Raw genomic sequence first — 20492 nt, forward strand, 5'->3', positions numbered from 1 at the left:
GTATATTATGATCAAAGTTTACCTTTGCCTTGATTTACAAGTGTTTGGCCTTCAACAGGCTGCGTGAATATCTTTGATTGGCTGGTCTCCAGAAAAGGAACCAATGAATGCCATGGAAACACTGGCACAGAGCGGGGCTCCACGTTGGTCCAGACTACATGCAGAAACAGACAAACATTTGATATATAATACATGACTGTTTCAGAAAACTTACAGCCTCTCTATTCTCTAAAGAGGGAACTGTTAAAACCAGCACCTTTTGTGACACAGTGCACATTCATTTGAGGATAAAAGCCCATTAATTTTTATACAGAAGATACGTATGTAGAGTAGATTCTGGATGAACTGAGAATCACAATTTCTTTGGTTAGAATAACAATCACGATTCTTTACGATTTTGATGAAAGAAATTTCAGTGATTTACAAAACCTGAGCATTAGGCTACTAAACAAAGTATGATGTAATTTAATAAAGGTTCTGTCTAAATGTTCTCTGCTTCTGTCGATTTGAAAAATGCAATAAACAAAAAGTAGGAAGTGTAAGTTGTAAATGAAAAATATGTATCAAAAAGTCCTAAATCCCATAAAGAGGACACAACTAATACATTATAAACCAAACAGCACTGTGTTATTATTGCAATTATTCCTGTTAAAAAACTGCAAAAAGCATGAAGCTAAAGTGCATAAAAAAGGATTTAGCATGTTCAGATTCTAACTTGCTATAGTGAAGTAAAGCTAAACAAGCATTAACTTAGTGTTGCACTGGTAAATAAATAAGCAAATATGCTTTAAAAAAAAACACTCGTTAAATTCAAACAATGGAGCCTTCAGTGTTTCTTTTGTAAACGTTGCTTCAAGCTTTTTAAGTAATTATTCAAGACCTATTAATTAAATAGAGTGCAGAGTAAAGAGTGCTTTAATTTTTCAGTAACAGTAGCAATTAAACATTTTTAAAATTATACATTTATATAAAAATAATATAAAAACATTAAAAAAGTAATCTACTGCAAAATAAAACTACTTAACCTATTGACAATCTTTACTGTTTGATTATTAGATATACATTAATACTACTTCGATGCAGTCAGAACTCTGAATGCCTATAAGAGAGAGCAGCAGGTTTAGGCTGCATTTACACATCGCACTGATCCAGTATTTTGAAATATATGATTTTTGTCCCATCCACTTATTAACAGCTGTGTTTACATTAATATCGCATCAAGAGGGGCATTTTTACAACAACAAAAAAAGAACATATGACTGTTCACGCACGCAGCTGCATTCATCACAGGGCACAATACACATGTGATCGTTTGAAAGTAGCCAGCTGAAATCAAACAGCATGTGACTACTGAACCGAACTGAGTTTGATGCTGCCAGTATTTCTCAGCATCTGTAGCTATTAAAATATTGAACTGAGCAGAGATTTCGTGGCACCCTTAGCCAGTCGTTGCAGCACCCTGCATTTTGGGAGCCACTGCGCTGAACTAACGTCTTTGACCATTGCATTTCCTAGTTTATTCAGCATCTCGTGCAGGAGCGCTGTTTTTTTAGATGCCATATCATGTTAAAAAGTTTAAAAATGTGTCTCAAAGTGAATTTCAAAATTAAATTTCACCACCTTACAAAGGCATGCCACTGGAACTTAACATACATAGCTGAATCATTGTCATTTAGGAATAAGATAGCGTGGGTATCTGAATCAAGATCACAATCTTTTAACAATTAATTGTGCAGCTCTAATGTGGAGTGAGTGTGTGCATGCATATGTGTATCAATGATTGGCAAAACAGAAAAAGTGGGTAAGAAATTGTGTAATATGCTCTGGGCATGTCATTCCAGAGAATTGTGTGTCTCAGTTTAAGTACTCATGAGAATCAGGGCTGTCCAATCCCCCTCTTGCAGTGCATGTCTGGGCAAGTTCCTGTATTTCATTTCAAACATGCTACAACTGTCTAAAGAAATTCTGACCCTGAAATCACCCAATGTTCTTCACTACCTAAACACACCTGTTGCTGACCAGCATACCAAAGGCACTCTCAGCTCCCTTATTTTTTTAGTTGTTTAAAAGATGTTATTGCTCAAAGGTTGCACTTTCATAGTTCAGGAGACTTTTTTCTTCTGTGGAACAGAAAAGGGGATGCTAGACAAACTGTAAGCCTCAGTTACCATTCACCTTCATTGTATAGAAAAAAGTTGCAATGAAAATGAATAGTGATTGAGGCCAACATTCTGCCTAACATCTCTTTTTGTGTTCTCAAGAAAGAAAGTCATACAGGCAGCGTAAGGGAGTACCGGAATACATGTAACGGGAATACGTTTTTAAAATACAAAATATAAGTAACTGTATTCCACTACAGTTACAATTTAAATCATTGATAATTAGAATACAGTTACATTCAAAAAGTATTTTGATTACTGAAGAGATTACTTTGCATTTTATTGTCATTTGTTTCAATTAATATTTAGTTCTTTCAGATGGAAAACATTTATACATATAAATGATTCCAAAGTGCATTTGAACAGCGGTGAAACACTTTCTTATGATGTGTTACATTCATACGAGCAGACAGAGAAGTAAGTTTGAAGTAAGTTTGGAGCATAAGAAATAGAAATAAACCTTTCTATTTGTGTAAATTGTCAGCTTTACACTAAGCTAAAATGCTATTTCTAAATTTGTGTAAATTGTCAGCTTTACGCTAAGCTAAAATACTATTTCTAGCCATTTTACATGCACGTTACCAGGCACGATCATTTTTTTTATCAAGAAAATTCACGTTGGATCATAATTTCTTGGATCAAAATTAATTTTCTAGTAAGACCTTTAATATTAGGGCAAAAATCATATTCTTGATAATAATTTTTGTATTGTTTTCCTGTAAAAATATCTAAAAATCCTTAAAACAAGATCAATTTGATTTATCTTGTTTCAGAAGCAACACTGCATAAGATATTTAGGTTTTTTAGAGAATGTATTTTTAACATGTGTATTTTGTCTTACTGTACTGTATAAGTCAAAAAATCTACCAGTGCTGAAGAAGTAATCCAAAGTATTTAGAATACGTTACTGACCTTGAGTAATCTAACAGAATACGTTACAAATTACATTTTACAGCATGTATTCTGTAATCTGTAGTGGAATACATTTAAAAAGTAACCCTCCCAACCCTGCATACGGGTTTGAACCAACATGAGGTTGAGTAAATAATAACACTAATAATAACCTTTTGGGTGAATTATCCCTTTAAGCTCACTCGCATTTTTTAATACTTTCAATACTGTAAACTCTATTTGATGGCTATTGTGATATGTAATTTAAAAAATGATAGTGTTCTGTTTGGCATTATTCATCTTCCGGTGCTCTTACCAGTGCCAGGTCGTCCCATGATGATGTCTTTGCGAGGAGCAGGATGAGGGGACTCTGCTGGCAGGATGAGGGGCAGCAGGGCTGTTGGTGAAGGATGGCATGCTACAGGTTGTGGCAGAGCACTACCACCAGTATCTGCATAGCCACCCGGCTTCCTCTCTTGCTCCTTTCCTCCTAAGCCAGATATTGCAAGAGCCGGACCAGTAGATGCATTAGAGGTGGACACATTTAAAGTAGCAGGACTTGAATGGACAGGATGTCCATGAGCCACAGGTGTCAATGACTGGGAGGAGGTCACCAAGACTAAGGTGGGAGCAGGATTCCGTAGGAGAACAGCTCCATTGGTGGCAGCGCCATTAATGGGCACGGGGGCCTGGAGGCCCACAGCGAGGTGTGGAGGCTGGCTGTGCTCCCTAGAGCGTGAGCTTCCTCTACGGCTCAAGGGACTATCACTAAACTTAGCTAATGGCACATCAGGGTTTCGAACAATAACGGGCGAATCGCGTAGAGGAACAATACGGCGTGAGCTAGGATCCTGTGGCAGGGGTGAGGGTGGTGTGGGTGAAACTAGCATGGGGGGAGGGGTGGAGGCAGTAGAGGATGAGGGCCGACTTGTTGTGCTTCTTTGTCGTGGGAATGAGATAGAAGAGGAGGGGGTGGTAGGCTGGCTTTGGGGGGATAGAACCCTGAATCCTGCCGCGTTGAGGCCAAGGCCAGGGTCATTCAGCTGAGGATCAGACTTTGCATAGTCTGACACACTGGGAAGCGGGAGTGGTGGGCATTCCAGCTTACGTTTGCTTGGGCTCATGGGAACAGTGAATGTTAAATTAGTTTGAAAGGTGGGCATGATGCCGGAGAGGTGGCGCTCGCGTTCTGTACTGGGGGTGCCTGGGATCTTAGTGCCACTGAGGTGGCGAGGGCGGCGGGGGTTCAGAGGTGAAGGTGCAGTGATGGGGCTGAAATTAGCTGGGCGGAAGCCAAATAATGGAGAGGGTGAAGGGGATGGTGCAGGGGAGAATGGAGACTGATTGGAAACAGGTGAGAAGGAGGGTGTACATGAGCGTGAGCTGCCAAGTGACATTAGCATAGTTGCAGCCTCACGGTCATCAAAATCAAAGCGGGACAGGTCACGTGACAGTTCTTGTGGCATGAGAGAGGTCATGACAAGACATGGCCGAGAATCCCCTCCACGGCTGCTAGCTTCACTGCTGTCATGTGAGTTGTCATCCCAGTCATACTCGCTGCTGGTGCGTCCACCTAAACGAAGGTCGGGTGTGAGAGTGCCTGTGCTACTGGCACCACTCCTATCTCGGCCCACCCCACCTCCAGCTTCCATCTCCTTGGTCCGCATGGAGAGATGCCGTGAGCAATAGCCACGTCTCTGTGACTCCTTCGAGCAGCCTTCACGTGAGCACAGTCTGCGCCACTGCTTGCCGTTGAACTTTTTGCGGATGCCTGTAGGGGTACACACCACATCACCCTTCTTGTACTTCTGCTGAGCTGCTGTGAGTGGTGTACGGGAACGTGATGAAGAGGAAGACAACCCAGAGCCACCCCCTGATGCTCCATTTGAATTTGAGCTAGGGGTCTTGTCTAAGGAGCCTCGAGAGGAGGTGGGGGGCAGAGGAGGCAGCTGGGGTGTGGAGGAGATGACTGCTGCCCCTGTGGCTGAGTCTAGGCCCAGCAGCACAGGGGGGTGATTTGGATGAGGGACAAGGGGCAGGTGGGGTGCAAGTGGGGTGCTGAGGCCTCTCACCACTGAAAGGGGAGAGCTGAGGTAGTTTGGTTTAGAAAGAATGGGTCGATGCTGAGAGGAAACCCCAAGAGCTTTGCCTCCCATGTTTGCACTGAGCCCGCCATCCCTTATCTGGCTGAGACGGCTGACCTCCATGTCCTCCTCTGGGGTGGATGGATGAAGAGGATGATGCTTGTGTGTCTCCCTTTCTCTATTTCTTTCCCTTTCTCTCTCTAAGTGCCTTTGCAAGTCTCTGTCTCTCTCCTGTTCCTTCACTCTGTTATGTTCCCAGTCTCTATTTGGAGCTATACTGAATATAGATGTGATGGCAGTGCTAACAGCAGAGGACGAAGAAAGGGGTGATGTTAAAGGTGCAGTTACAGGATGCAACAATCGCTGAACGCCAAATGCTGGTCTTGTCAACCTAACCACCTCCTGCTCCACTTCCATTTCCTCTCTTTCCTCCCACTCTCTTTCTCTCCCCCTCCTGCCATCAATCCCTGGCTCAGCAGGCCGGGGCGGCTCTAGGTCCCAAGGAGGAACCAGTAGACGAAGATTCTGTCGTGAGACCCAAACAGCCTTAGCACTGATCCCCATTCTATCTTCCTCTCCACCTCTCCACTCCTTTCTGTCATCGGATAGATCCTCCCGTAACTGGACACGGTATGGGCAAGATACAGCAGGATGCTGATCCACTTGAGTGACGATGCCTTCTCTATACCAGAGTCGCACTCCCTCACTGCCTTCGTCACCATCCCCGAAGGGAATGCAGACCCGTATGCCTATAGCCAATGGTGCCACCCCAGGTGGGGGTGCATCCAGAATTAGGTCAACAGAATCAGTAGCCACTCGAAAAGGGTACTTGCATAAGGTCTTTTCTCCATTTAGCTGCACCTCCACACTCCCTTGCTCCTCGCTGACTCTCCGTACAACACCAGCACGAAACACTCCTGACATAGCCCGGCTCTGATCGGGAGTCCACCCATCCCCTAAACTGGGACCCTGTCTGGCCAGAACTCTTTGATTCTTGAGACCCTTGGCAAGGGCTTCAGCTGATCCGGCTGACAGGCTCTCCTGTGATGTTGTTGAAGTGCTATGTGCTTGTGGCTTTTGGGAGTTGGAGTGGGAATCGGGTCCTGAGACTGCCACTTCTATGTCAGCAGAGTCCTCACTGGCTGTATCTGTTGAGGAGCAACGCTGTGGGCTAGATGCGTTTGCCCCATCCCTCTCACCCCCCTCACCTGCAGTTCTATCAGTATGCCCAGTCACTCTGTTGTGTGAGTACTCAGCAATGTTGTCCTCAGCCAGCAGGCTTTGGCCATGTGCATCTGTGTGTGAAGCAGAGGCAGTTGGGCCCTGGCTAGCACCAGCACCATTGTGAGAGTTGCTGCTTCTCAGTGGGCGTGTGCTGGGTGTGCTGGCATTGCCATGGTTTCCGGCACAGTGCTCAGAGGTGTACTTTTTCTTAGGCACACGGGCCTTAAACGTGGCCGTCTTACGACTAGACAAAGAGCTGGGGCTATTGCTGGCGCTGGTCGTGCGACTGCTGCTGTCGCTATGTGTTCCACCAGATTTGGAGCTCCCAGGATGTTCTTCTGCCTTCCCACAATCCCCTGCTATACTGAGGATCCCATCACTTTGGATCCCCTCCTTTTCTAAAGACCCACTTCTTTTCACTGGCCCATCCTGTGATGAATCAGAATTTGAGGACATATGTCTCTTGGGAGAGGTTGGTGAAATTTGGGATTTTTCCTCTGTGTCTCTCTTCTCTTCCTGTGGGCTACTGTCTGCTGCCCTCCTCTTAACTCCCTTGGCACGAGTGGAGGGGGGTGACCGCCTTCCTTGTATTTTAATGGGCTTCATCTTTTCTAGCTTTAAGAAAGTCTTTAATCCTCCTGATTCCCTGCGTGTCCTGGCCTATCAATATCTTCCACTCTGTTTCCCTCTTGCATCCCGCCCCTTCTCTGTTTTTTCTTCTGTTCTAGTCCCAGCCTCTTCCTGTTTGCTCTGTCCTTTCCTTCTTAAATTAGACCCTGTAATGAAACACAGCACATAAGATAGATTAGTCCTTATACTGTAATAGAATACTCATGTTGAGAACACTGTATACACAATTAAAAAGCAAGTCTAGTGCAGAAAATTTTGTTTTAGATTTAGTGCCTAATTACATCAAAACACTGTTAAAAGTATGATATAACATAACATAGCCTTATGACATATATAGAACATAACTTAATACTAAACACTTGATCAAAAACTGAACACAGAAAAGTGCTTGCCCAAACAAGTCACACACACACACACACACTCACACACTTTGGTTTTTTGCCTGGAACGGAGGAGGTGGGGGAATTCCTCGTTCAGTGGTATTTCTGAGACTCTATGGCTCTCTCACTCACTCGCTCTATTAAGTGACCTTTTTGCATTTGTTAGAGCCAATCCACCCCTACAGTCCTCACTTCCTGTCTCAGCACTACTACACCTCAATGTACTATCCCATCCTTACACATTACTACTTAAATATTCTTTCCTACAAATACACCCTTTCCTTCACCATCCAAACTTCTTTCAGAGTGGACTGTTTCTAAAACCCAACCCAAGATAAGCAGCCATCAACATAAATGTTTGCCTAAATATATTCAGACACTCGGATGGTGCTACAACCCAGTTTACATACATGCTACAGATTACAAATTGCCCAGTGAAGTCAAATTATGATTAATTTAAGCTTTGAATATCTCGAAATATACATAGATTTCTGACTATAAAATATAACTTTTTTCAGGCTTTTCACAAAGACTATAATACCAGACATAAGGTTTATTTTGTTTATAATGGATTTCTGAGTTCAGTTGTGTTAAATGTTTATTATGGTTAAAGGACATGCATGACATCTTTTGATCAACTATTAAGATATAACATGTTGTTATGGGTCCATACTGCGAAACTGCCCCCATTCTTGTTTGTAGAAACCACAATTACCACACTGCCATTTGCACTGTAAGACAAGTTTGCAGGCAACATGCAAATCTATGATATGCAAGTATATTGCCTCCAGAAATAAAATTATATAATAAAAAAAAAAACTTCACAAAGACCTTTTGAGCAGAAACTCTTTTAATGTCTGGTCAGAGAGGCGAGAAAAGGACATTGAACTTAATCCACTGCATGTATACAGTGGCATACAAAGTGTAATTACAGTTCTAATTAAAATTAATTTACAGTGCATTGGATAATCATTTTACCCTTGTTGATTTGTCAACTGCAACCACAAACTGACCCTTATTAATTAGGTATAACATGTAAATCTTATGACAAGCTAAATGCTCAGTAATAAATGTTTCCATGCAACCGCAAGACTCCAATAAACAAATGTCAAAAGCAGCTTCCCAAAACTTGCCCTGAAACAAGTGAAACAAAGTAAAGGCCCTGTTTCCCATCAACAATGGCGCTGCTGTCTTCGACTTGCGAAAGTTTTTGCTGAGTAGTACACCGCTGTATCTGTGTCAACCGCTTTTATTGGTCGTAGTGCCCTACTCTACACTTGCAACCACCTACGACACAGTCGAGTGGCGCAGGCCTCCTCCTAACACAAGGCCGCAGAGCAGTTTCCCGTCTCCATCAGGCTTCTGGATCGAGGGCGACACTCTCTAATTCTAATATATGGGGAGGAAACATTTGATCTTTCTTAAATGTGTGCTTTCAACCTACGAAGATATAACATCTGAATTAAAATGCTATTTTAAACTTTTGCACGTACGCGTTGCGAAGTGACAACATCAAAGCAATGACCGCAGGGTTTTAATCCGCGATGCAACATTGTAGCAGATCGAGAGATACTTTTGTTATTCAGTGGATACAATGTTTCTACAGCCCCGTCAACTGGAAGAGAGCAGGCCCGCAAGTCGCAGAAAAGAAGGACCGACAGTGGGAGGGGGAGTGTGCCACATTTAGGGAAAAATCCAAGTTTAAATAACAAACAAAAAAAGCCATTATCTTGCTGTAAATAACTATAAATCTGAGGACTGACAGTCCCTGAAAGGCGAGCGAATAGATATAATCAGTTTTCCGAATTAGTAGCTGTTCTGTCGCGCAAATATTTTCAGGAAAGAAAGTTTTTAGGCTGACTAGTATGCACCCGTACCCCTCCCTTTCAAAGTGCGTGTATTGTAAAATGCTTACTCCTATACAATCCACAAAGGGAAAAACAAAACTACCAGCGAAACACTGTAGACGCACAATTTCCGACGATCCGCGGCGTAAAATCAAAACACATCATGAAAATATAGGCAGATCACTGCAGTGCTGCAGATGAGAGATTTGTGGCTAAGGTTTTAACTCACCGCGTGAATATTTACAGTGCCGTCGAAATGATGTCGATGCGAAAATGAACCGGATAAAACCACACAATCCTCGCGACAGGTTTTCGCAAAGACCGAAAAAGTCCAGCCGTTTAGGTTCCAGGCTACACTACAGTCGCAAAATGGTGAATGAAGCCCTAAGCCTTGACAACTACTGCCCTCGGCCAATCAGCGCCCACAAAAGGGTACAGTAACCAATCAGAACTCGCATAACGTTGATGAGGGTGGAGTCATCTGTCAAAATCTATTTGATTGACACTTCGTTTGGACGAATCGCGTTATGGGAAAACAAGAAACAGCTGGTAGATCCTGAAACTGTATCATCCAATGAGAATGAAAGGGCGGGCCATCCGAAGACAGTCGGTGGGCGAAATCGAGAATATGAATAACTCTTTTTGACTGTATCTATACAAAATATTCTGGTGTGATTTAGAATATTTTATTAAGATGAATACGGGTAATGATATGCATTTAAGGAAAGAGGATGTTTTGCTTTATTTTGATAGTAAAATTGAACATAAAGCATGGTATATTATAAATGTATTGTTGATTTATGGAAAATGTTTTATTCATAAATGAAAATGGTCGTCACAGAAACCAAATTTCACACACTTCGAAATAGAAGTATTACTTTAATATGTTAACAGGAGTAAAAATAAATAAATAAATAAATTTAAAAAACAAAACAAACAGTAAAGCGCTAAAGAGTATTAACTTTTATAAAGCCTTTAATATTCCCTTTTGAATCGTAATATTATATGCATTGTATATTGTATAATTTATAGCCCTTTGTATTCTGTATATTGTCGATATACCTTTTTGCAAGTATTTTTGTTTCTTTTAGTTTATTTCTTATGCTTTCATTTGGTTTGACTGTCATGTTATACTGATTAAAGCAATAAAAAAATAAAAAAAATAATAAAGAGAGAGAATATGAATAACTACACATCAGTTTGATAGGGAAAACGCTGGTTATTGGCTAGATGAAACAATGTCTGCACACAATCTTTTCTCAAATGCGCTAAAATTCTCTAAAATAATGCAAATGGTCATAGTTCACGTTTTAACTGCATAAAATTAGGAGATCTGAAATTATTGCAAAAAGATAAATAATAGTAATAAAATAATAATAATAATAATAATAATAATAATAATAATAATGAACAGGACGAAACACACCTAAGTCCTCATCTGAATAAGTTGGAGTTATTTTAGCTCCCAAATAATTAATATAAATTGAAAACAACTTTTTTTTTTTTAAACTCCTGTCTCATTTTACGCTTTTAAGTGGATTCTATATCATAACGAATCTATCCAATCACAGACCTCGTTCGCACTACTTATGACGTCAGTTAGAGTCTTAAGCCCGCCTTAAAGCGCCAGCGTCGTCAAATCAACCTGTGATTGGTCAACCTGCGGGGGACTACAGACCAATGACCAAGCAATTTGATGAGCTCATTATGCCTGTTGCCATCTCTTCGACCATATAGGAAGGGTCGAGATTAAATTAGTATAAATGGGAGATTGCTATGCAATGCCATAGAGTGTGACAGACACACATCCCTGCATTTCAAATTCACTTTTTATGTGATTGTATCGTAGTGGGTTGCCTCCTTTGAGTCGTATTTGAATAAATATGTGCTTTTAACACAAAGAAGAGGATGTTTTTGTGTGCTTGGCTTACACAGAGGACACTGACTGCATTTATGGAGATGATTTGAGTTTATGCATCACAGATCAGTTGCACTATCACGCACTCTGCATGCAGCAATTGCATGCAATGGAAAATTGCATAACTCACACACACTATGCACTCACTCATCCACACTGTACACACCACACCCTGTTCTGTTGTTCTGTTAAAGCTCCTGAGAAGTCCTGGCCTGGGTAGACGACGTTCAATACAGATCTTTGCAAGGTTAACATTTGACTAAGAGTAGGAAAACTAGAGTTATGTCACCGTTCAAAGGCCAGTTTCACACACTGGCCTATAAAACGAAATGAAAATGAAAGGGAAACAGAGGCCAAAATGTAGCTTATTCCATCAAAATGAGAGTGTTAGGATGACTAGCCACACAATTTAACAGGTATATAATGAATAACAGAATAAAAGGGCTCTGCATTGGGAAAATGTTTTAAATTGAACCCTCTGACTGCTAAATCCCGCTTTCCTTTATTATTCTCCCAATGTACCTTTTGTCTTGTGTGTTTGTACTCTAGATTCATCTGAGTATTTGTGTACACCCTTTACTCTTTTTCAGAATAAAAAATGATTGACTCAAACAATGAGGGAGCAAACAACTACTACGGTCTGACTACTACACACACAGCTTGAAAGACATTCACATGAGGCACAAAGACACAAACTGTAAATCTTCAAAAGAAGAAGAACAGAGAACATTTTAAACATGACCACATAAATGTCAAAACCAAACTAAGCAACATCGCAGAAACTTTAACAAAACCCATTAAAATATATATATATATATATATATATATATATATATATATATATATATATATATATATATATATATATATATACACATACATACATACACATACATACATACATACATACATACATATATATATATATATATATATATATATATATATATATATATATATATATATACACCAAAATTCACCAAATTTTCAACACTGAAAAAAAAATGCTTTGAATTTACATTATTTAATCATGTACTTCGGTTCCACATAAATAAATTAAGTTGCATCAACATGATTTTTTTTCAACTTGGTTTATCTCATTAATTCTCTTTCAGAAAACATATTTATTCTAGTGATTTTAGCATAATTGAATAAAAATATTTTAAATTGCCCAAGTAGCCTCAAAGTGATTTTATGTGTCCCTAACATGATTTAATTATTATTATTTTTTTCGGTTTAACATATTTTCATGCTATATTACTGATTTACTGTATAATTGAGGGTAATGTTAATTAGCTAATTTGTAACTAGCAATAGCATACATTAGCATGCTAAATGCTAAGTAGTAACTGCTTCTTGAGAAAAGCAAAGTACAACACGCTCATGTACCCGTTCTTTATCTAGTTAAAAGCTCCACTGTTCTCCACAATGGTAGCTCTGTGTGTGTTCTAAATCCCAAAATAACAACATTAAACGCTTTTAAGTCTCCCTCTTTTCTCATCTTGCTAAAAAAAAAATGCATAAAATAACACTTAATATCAACATGCAAAGCATGCTGGAAACTACAAATCCACTGCCCAAATCCCCTTTCCCATGCATGCTGTTAAACATACTTTATTGGTTCACATTCACCCCACATAATGTAATCTAGTAGAGTGCACATTTTAGAGAATCACAGTTAATCGAAAGCAAAAGGTTTAGAAGCGAAACAATTTTGTTCATAAATAATCTGATTTAGTAAATCAGACAAACAGCATTTTCCTGATTTTTTCCCCCAGTGTATCCATTTAACAAAACTTTTATGAGACCTAAACTGTACCCTAAAAAAAAAAAAAGCTAATTCAACAGAATGATCTCTCCTCAATTTCCTTTTGTTTGGACAAATTAAAAGAGAAAATGTAAAGCCAGTGAGTTTCTGTCAATCAATCAATCAATCAATCAATCAATCAGTGAAACTCCAGTTGCACACAGCCTCTTAAAACATACAAACAAATTAGTCTTCAACAACCAACCACTGTTCCATCGACCGTGTCCTATCTTCCAGCTAGACTTGATCTTTGGCCTACCCTTAACTGGTCAACGAGCTCTGCAAGTGTCCAGGCTTTCATGTAAATCAACCTATGCATGACCCCATCCCCCCTCATGTTTTCTGTAAGATATCAGATTATTGCAGGGTGAGGAGAGATATGACACTTTTAAGTTCTGAAAAACAGTAATAAAACTTTGACAGGTCAGTACAACACAGACCAAAAAAAAAAAAAAAAAGCTGTGATTGCATCAGATGGGGAGACCATGCACTTTGATATACTAATATACTACATTATTATTATATCCATGTACTGTGGCATTTACATGGTATTCTAAGGTACTTATACAATAATATTATAATGTCCAAAAATATGGTAAAACAATGGTACCTTTTTTGTTAGTTGTTGGACTGTGGATTGAGATAAATTATACATGTATAATACACATGCATAATACTTATACTATTACTAATAAGAAGGCTAATAAACATAATAATTACATAATTAACAGTACTTATAATACTTGTTTAAAAATGTGTCTGTTAGATGATAGTTGTTGCACTTAGTATTGAGATGATATATTATACTGACTATTGGATTTTGCATGTGCAAAATGACTGGTAAGAGTTTAGTTCACTATGAATTAAGATTATCAATTTTTTTTTTTTTTTTCACGGTAATTGTTACAATGCTGCACACAATGTAAAAATATCCTATACTGCCATTTAATGGCGATTTTTGCCAACACATTTCATCACAAATCACACCAGCGCCAACTATGTTTACAGTTCACCCAAAAATAGAAATTCTGTCATCGTTTACTCACCCTCATGCTGTTCCAAGCCCACATGGCATGCTTTATTCTGCAGAACAAAAATGAAATTTCAGACAGAGAATGTTGTCCTTAGTCACCATCCACTTTCATTGTATGGATAAATGATGCCGTGAAGGTATATAGTCAATGAACTATACCTTTAAACACAGTCGTGCGGGCAGCTTAATTTTAATGTCCTCCACATTTATTAAGTCGATGAATGAAGGTTGCTCGTTGAACATATGTTGAAAGTTAAGTGTGGATTATCTGTACCCAGGGTTGGGAGGGTTACTTTTAAAAAGTATTCCGCTACAGATTACAGAATACATGCTGTAAAATGTAATTTGTAACGTATTTCGTTAGATTACTCGCAGTCAGTAACGTATTCTAAATACTTTGGATTACTTCTTCAGTACTTGCACATTTTTCACTTGTTTTGACTTTAAAAGTAAAATTTGACAAGTAAATAAAGTAAGAAAATTCATTTAAATGTTTCTTGCTTTTAAGGATTTTTTTATACGTTTACAGAAAAACAATTTTTAAATTCTCATTAAGAATAAGATTTTTGCAGTACATCTTTGCTCTAATATCAAAGGTCTTACTAGAGAAAATAGTTATGCTCCAACATGCATTTTCTTCATATTGGTTGTCGCTTTCTTTACGATGTTAAAGGCTACATTGGTTAGCATTTCTTGTAAAAATACCCTAACCTCATAAAAAACACTGACACGGCGTGTAATCGTGTATTTATTGGATTTATGTTTCATCTGTCAAAGCGTTTCTAACTGTTTTCTTGTTAAGCTGTAGAAACGTGATGTAGCTCCTCTATTAAGCTCCCAAGGGAAAATTCCTCAATGACACCATATCCACCTTTTCACTCACAACAGTATGTACTTGTATGAATGTAACACATCATAAGAAAGTGTTTCACTGCTGTTCGAAAGCTCCTCAGATCGCATCGTTTATATGGATAAATGTTTTCCAATTGAATAGTCTAAACATTAAATGAAACAAATGACAATAAAATGCAAAGTAATCTCTTCAGTAATCAAAATACTTTTTGAATGTAACTTTATGCTGATTACCAATGATTTAAATTGTAACTGTAGTGGAATACAGTTACTTATATATTGTATTTTAAATACATAATCCAGTTACATGTATTCCGTTACTCCCCAACCCTGTCTGTACCAGTAGCGGCAGCAATAGGAGAAACAAATATATATAATTTTAATGATGACTTACTAATGGCTTACTTGTAATTGTATTTAAAGTCAGCACGTTTCGCCTTTAAGCACTTGGACAAATGCTTAAAGGAATATCCCGTGTTCAATAACAAGTCAAGCTCAATCGAGAGCATTTGTGGCATAAGATTACCACAAAAAACTGATTCCATTCACTTCCATTGTAAGTGCCTCACTGCAACCTCAATTTTTGTTTATTTTAAAGAAAAGGAGGGACGACTCAGAATGAATTGTTATGGCAATCAATATTATACCACAAATGCTGTCGAATGAGTTTAACTTGTACTGAAGCCGGAATATTCCTTTAACAAGAGTGTACGATTACACTGATAGGGCAGCAGAGGGCCCTGTTTCACAAATAATCACAGAAGGATAAAATTCGAAAAAGTATGGACATTTATTGGAGTGTTGGTCTGTGTTTAAGTTTTCGCCAGCATAGAAACTTTTGCAATGGTGCAAACTGTCGAAAATGATCCAGATTCGGAACTCTTACTTCAGTAAGTTTGGAGGTTTCCCCCTCTGTTTCATATTCAACCCACAAATATTTAAAATGCCCAGTCAGGTTGGTTGAGAAACGTTAGTGCCAACGGTCTCTCTGCGACATGAATTTCCAGTCAGTTAGGAAAGCAAATCCTGGTTCATTTTTGCATCTTGGTTTGCTCTAACAGGTATCCAGCATAACAGCCCCTTGTTTTTTTGTGCTCCTCTTTTTGTAACTGAACCCTCAGGAACAAAACAAACGGTGCACTGAACTAAAGACTTTAAAATGTCTTTGTTTCTGTGTGGATAAACAGACCTGATGCCACTTAGTATTTTCCATAGCTGTGCTAAGCACAAACCGATATTATTGAGCAAGCTTTTTTCCATCAACACATTGTACAAAAATGTTCTGTGGTAATCATAGTCTCAGCCCAAAATACCTCATTTAGCATAGTAATTGTTAATAAAAACTGTCAAATTGGTATTAACAGTTAGTGTCAAAAAAAGCAAACAAAAGTGGTTTCTGAAAGCTTCTTACACTGTTTAAAAGTTTGCATTTTAAATTACTTTGTTGCAGTTTTTACTAAGTGTAAAAACTACGCTTAGAAGGGTACATTTCTGTTGGATAAATTGCTAGGAGTTACAAAAAAGTACTGCAGCAATGGGAAAAGACAGTAATGCCACCGAATTGAATAATGATCATATACATACGTGGTACTCAGGGCTACTTCAAAGAAACCATGGTATTACCATGGTGCATGTGCATTCAAATAAAACATGATTTTACCATGGTAAACCTTTTGAGGCTTAAAATATTTAAGGTAGTGACAATGAAGAAATATTACCTGTTTCTCGAAGTGATTATTGTTGCCGTTCTGCAAATTCATTTCTACTTGTTGTAATTTCAGATACAGTCTCAACTGCAAATGCAGTTCAACAAGGGCAAAATTGGGAAACAGACAGATGCAAATGAATTAAAGGACAAGACCACTAGATCCGCTTTTACCTGTTTTAATGAACCCTGATTACAGTTTTAATTACAAGAGTAAAAGAAACCACATGAGAAACTAAAGTATACATGGTTCCTTGTAATGTCAAGTTTTGTCTCTCTTTACAAGTGTTATATAACCGCCAAGAGACCGAGATTGAAAGAAGAGAGAAGCATAAAGGAGGGTGACCTTGAACACAATAAAGAAATAATTGTCTTTTTCTTACATCATCCCCAAAAACTGAAAATATATATATATGTACACATAACCAAAAAGGACATAATAAAATAAAAATAATGTGATAGCATTATATCACCCCTCCCCTTTCACCTGGTTTTCTTAAATACAACTAAAAACCAGCATTAATACAAAGCCAGAGCATATTATTCATGAGCACTTTTACATTGTGGTATCAAAGAGGGTAAAAGAGTATGCTTTTGTTAAAATGATCATTTTGAAAGGCTAAAATTCGGGTAAGGGGTACAAACAATAATACCAGCAATAATATCAACATTTAAAAAAATGATAAATGGTCATATAAACAAGAGTATAATAAAACAGCAGTACTTATACTGAAAAAAGAATATTTTCTAACACAAATAAGGCAGCTGTCAGTTGAAATACAGATACTGAACCGGTTTAAGGCCGCCAAACGAAGAACAAACTCCAAAAAAGTTAAAAAGAAGAAGAAAAAAAATGAGTGTTGAGTTTGCCAGGTCCTATATTTCCTCCTCAGATGAGGGCTAAGTGTCTGCATGTCCTCTTTCTTCGATTCAAACTGTCAGTTTAATAAAGTGAGGTCCCTTTTTTGAGGACATGGTGGTGCCATCATTCAAGAAAACAACATCATTGTTTACTAGGATATCCTTAAATTTTGCTACAAAAGGAGCTAATCGTGATCAAATATCATTGACATACGCATGTTTGAGTGCTCCAAATAGTGATACCTGTTCAATCTTAAACATGTTGGATTAAACACGGTCTCCTACAACTAAACACACCGCAGAGAGGCAGAGAAGGAGAAATTAGCAAATGTGACGGGAGGTGTGCGTGATCTAAGTGAGCAAACTATATACGTAGGCCTTATAAGGCCAAGAATAGCTGTGCCACTCAAGGTTCTCAATGATTGGTCAGTAATGTTTAGCTTTGTCTATAACAACACATTTCATTCAAAGTAAAGACTGTAGGTCACTGAAACTAAACTCTGCTTACTTAGATTTTTATATAGATTTACCTTCAGAAATATAGCTCATATCAAAACCTGCATTTTGAGTTTTTTTCTTTTATCAAATATATACGACTATCTTGCAATTAAGTGAGAGAATATATGGACTCTAATGCAATCTGATTTAGGATCATTTCTTTTAAGGTAAAAAACTAAATAAGGCATATTAGCAGTGTTTGAGGCCTCTCAAGTTTCTAAGGCCTCTCCTGTGTGTGAGCTTGTATGTATTGTGGTTAAAATGAAGCAACCCATTTAAAAGCATTGGGCATTCAGTCTTCCGTTTGTACATGAAAAAGGCACAATTTTCTTTGTTCTTTAGAAGGCTTCATTTTCAAAGATGACCTATTTAATAGAAAAAGTGTATATGGTGAGGTATGCCTGAGATTTACGCTCAAACAATGGAGATTTTCTGCCTTTAAGAAACACAGGGGTGTAATGGGTTTTATAAATGTGTTTTAGTCGAATTAAACATTTAAACTAAAACCATACGTTCACTGAAACACATTCAGAGCTTTTAAAGCACCTGCACCCACATATATGATGCCCCAATGTTCCTTCTACTTGCTCCCAAAATGGGTTAAAACTGCATTATAAAAAAAAAAAAAAAAAACAACATCAAGAGGTGGAGAAGGAATAATCATATGCAATCCATAATTTGTATTCCAGCTTGTGGTCATGTAGATGGACTAGTGTATATAAAACGAATCCCCATTATATATACATGTATAAGATTAGTTAAGAGGTTGTTGAGTGGTCCCATTAGCCGAAGGTTTAACTTGCTGTTCATCTAGCAAAGCTGGTGTCTTAAGCCTTGGTTGGACACTATGGCAGTAAAGGCAGCATTTCACTGGTAGCACTCAAGCATTAACCACTCTGAAGGCAGTGACAAAACACGAAGGTCCTGATTTGAGAACGAAAGGCAAGGTGGTTCTGTGAAAGTCTGGAGGTGGGGGGGGGGGACTATGATCGAGTTTGAAGGGGGCAGCCAGCATCCTCCTGCACTTTTCACTTTATCCAAGAATGTCTGCTTAAAATCAGATAACGTCCACTGGACTGTGATCCCAAATTCCATGGGCATGAATGACAAAGGGAAAACAAGATGTTGAGCAGACCAGTTCATAATCACAATCACATATCACAACCCATATTTTACATGTGTGCATCAACATCTGGTTCAGGCACTTCTGTAATCGCTTGACTTTGTTTTCAAGGCCGTGAGTTGATCCCCAAGCCCGATCAAAAAAGAACTCGGGATGGTGGGATGGTGTTAGTCTACACAGCAATCAAGAAGGAATGAGTTCGGTCAAGGAGGGGCTCTGGCTAAACTTGGGGGAGGTGCCCTGTTACTTAAAATTCATAAGAGAAGATGTCAGTATTACTAATTCTTAGTGTCGCAATACTTTGAAGTGAACCTTTGTTTACAGCAGTATAAATGTTAGTTTGGGCTTCCAAGTCGAATGGACTTAAGCTGTTGCATGGTTAGATGGATCTGCGTGTAAATTCTGTGATCGATTCGAAAGCATTGAGCTTTAGGACGACTGCTCTGTGTAGATACATTTATCTGACCTCGTCTCTTTAGCAAACATTGTTTTCTAAAGACAGCTGTGCGGTCGCTCGCTGCAGCTCAGAGCTCACCCTCCTCTGGCCTGTCCCAAGGGGTGCAACCAAACGTTCTGGACTCTTCCGGTATCCATTTTCCTCCCCCAGTTTAGGCTCTGCCTCCTGGGTAAGCTCCTCCCTCTCGGCCCTACTCTTCTTGTCCTCGGCCTCTTCAGCTCCCGCCTCCATTCGCTGGTCTTCGCTCCAGCGACGTTTAAAGCGCAGCTTGAGAGGGATGCAGCGTGTACCTCCGGGACTGATGGGAGCGCCCTGGCCTAGGTTAAGCTCCCTTGGTTCTGCTTTAAGACCCAGAAGAGTCGGGCCAATCCCAGAGGTAGGGGCAGCTGGAGTCTTGAAGACATCTTCCTCAATATCGTCATCATCGGTCATTTGATCGTGGCTGGGTGGAGGGGCAGGGCCACCGTTGGTATGGGGAGGGGAAAAGACGTCACATTCATCGTCTTCATGCTCTTCCTCACTGATATCGGTGACCTCAACTTCTTCCTCTGACTCCATGTCTGAGATGGGCTCAACCTAAAGATGGAAACAAAAAGGAGACTTGGAGGCAAAGCAATTCCATTTTTCAATGCCACTTCACTTTTTCAACCTGCTATAGTCTTTTTAGAATGATTACATTTGCATTTTATTCATTTAGTTATTGCTTTTATTCAAAGTGACTAACAAAACAAGTAGTACAACACTTTTGATTCATCATGAGAGTAATGTTAAAAGTGCACTGATAGAGCCCTATCAATAATGCATTGATGCTTAGACACAATCGGTTTAAACTCAAGTATCAAACAATCACCAGTGTATTAAGTGATTACATTATATGGACAATGTTATATGGGAGTTAATGGGCCTATACAGTATATGCACTTCACTTAATTCCGTTGTGCTCCGTCTAGCTGTTTCTGAATGCAAAAACCTGTCTTGTGTGAAAATGGGCCATTTAAGTCAATTTTAAGTCTAAGCCCAAAC

General features: G+C 39.0%; 2 protein-coding genes across 5 annotated transcripts in view; both read right to left on the minus strand.

The window, feature by feature from the left end:
- The window catches only part of cica (capicua transcriptional repressor a), a 29605-nt gene extending 20005 nt beyond the window's left edge, over positions 1–9600 (minus strand). For 2 of the 3 annotated variants that reach the window (XM_051663634.1, XM_051663636.1), the window contains exons 1-3: positions 9445–9600; positions 3367–7134; positions 23–154 (exon numbers count right to left, since the gene is read on the minus strand). In XM_051663634.1, the coding sequence (XP_051519594.1) occupies positions 23–154; positions 3367–6964 (3730 nt within the window). In that variant the 5' untranslated portion in view covers positions 6965–7134; positions 9445–9600. Of the gene's footprint in view, positions 1–22; positions 155–3366; positions 7135–7413; positions 8131–9444 lie in introns of those variants that run through there. The other variant, XM_051663635.1, reaches the window with a different exon arrangement.
- Positions 9601–16699: 7099 nt separating this feature from the next.
- The window catches only part of erf (Ets2 repressor factor), a 47955-nt gene continuing 44162 nt past the window's right edge, over positions 16700–20492 (minus strand). For both annotated transcript variants that reach the window (XM_051663845.1, XM_051663844.1), the window contains exon 5: positions 16700–20045. In XM_051663845.1, coding sequence (XP_051519805.1) covers positions 19488–20045 — 558 coding nt within the window. In that variant the 3' untranslated portion in view covers positions 16700–19487. The remainder of the gene's footprint in view (positions 20046–20492) is intronic.

This window comes from Myxocyprinus asiaticus, chromosome 30, assembly GCF_019703515.2.
Source record: "Myxocyprinus asiaticus isolate MX2 ecotype Aquarium Trade chromosome 30, UBuf_Myxa_2, whole genome shotgun sequence".
Classification (NCBI taxonomy): Eukaryota; Metazoa; Chordata; class Actinopteri; order Cypriniformes; family Catostomidae; genus Myxocyprinus; species Myxocyprinus asiaticus.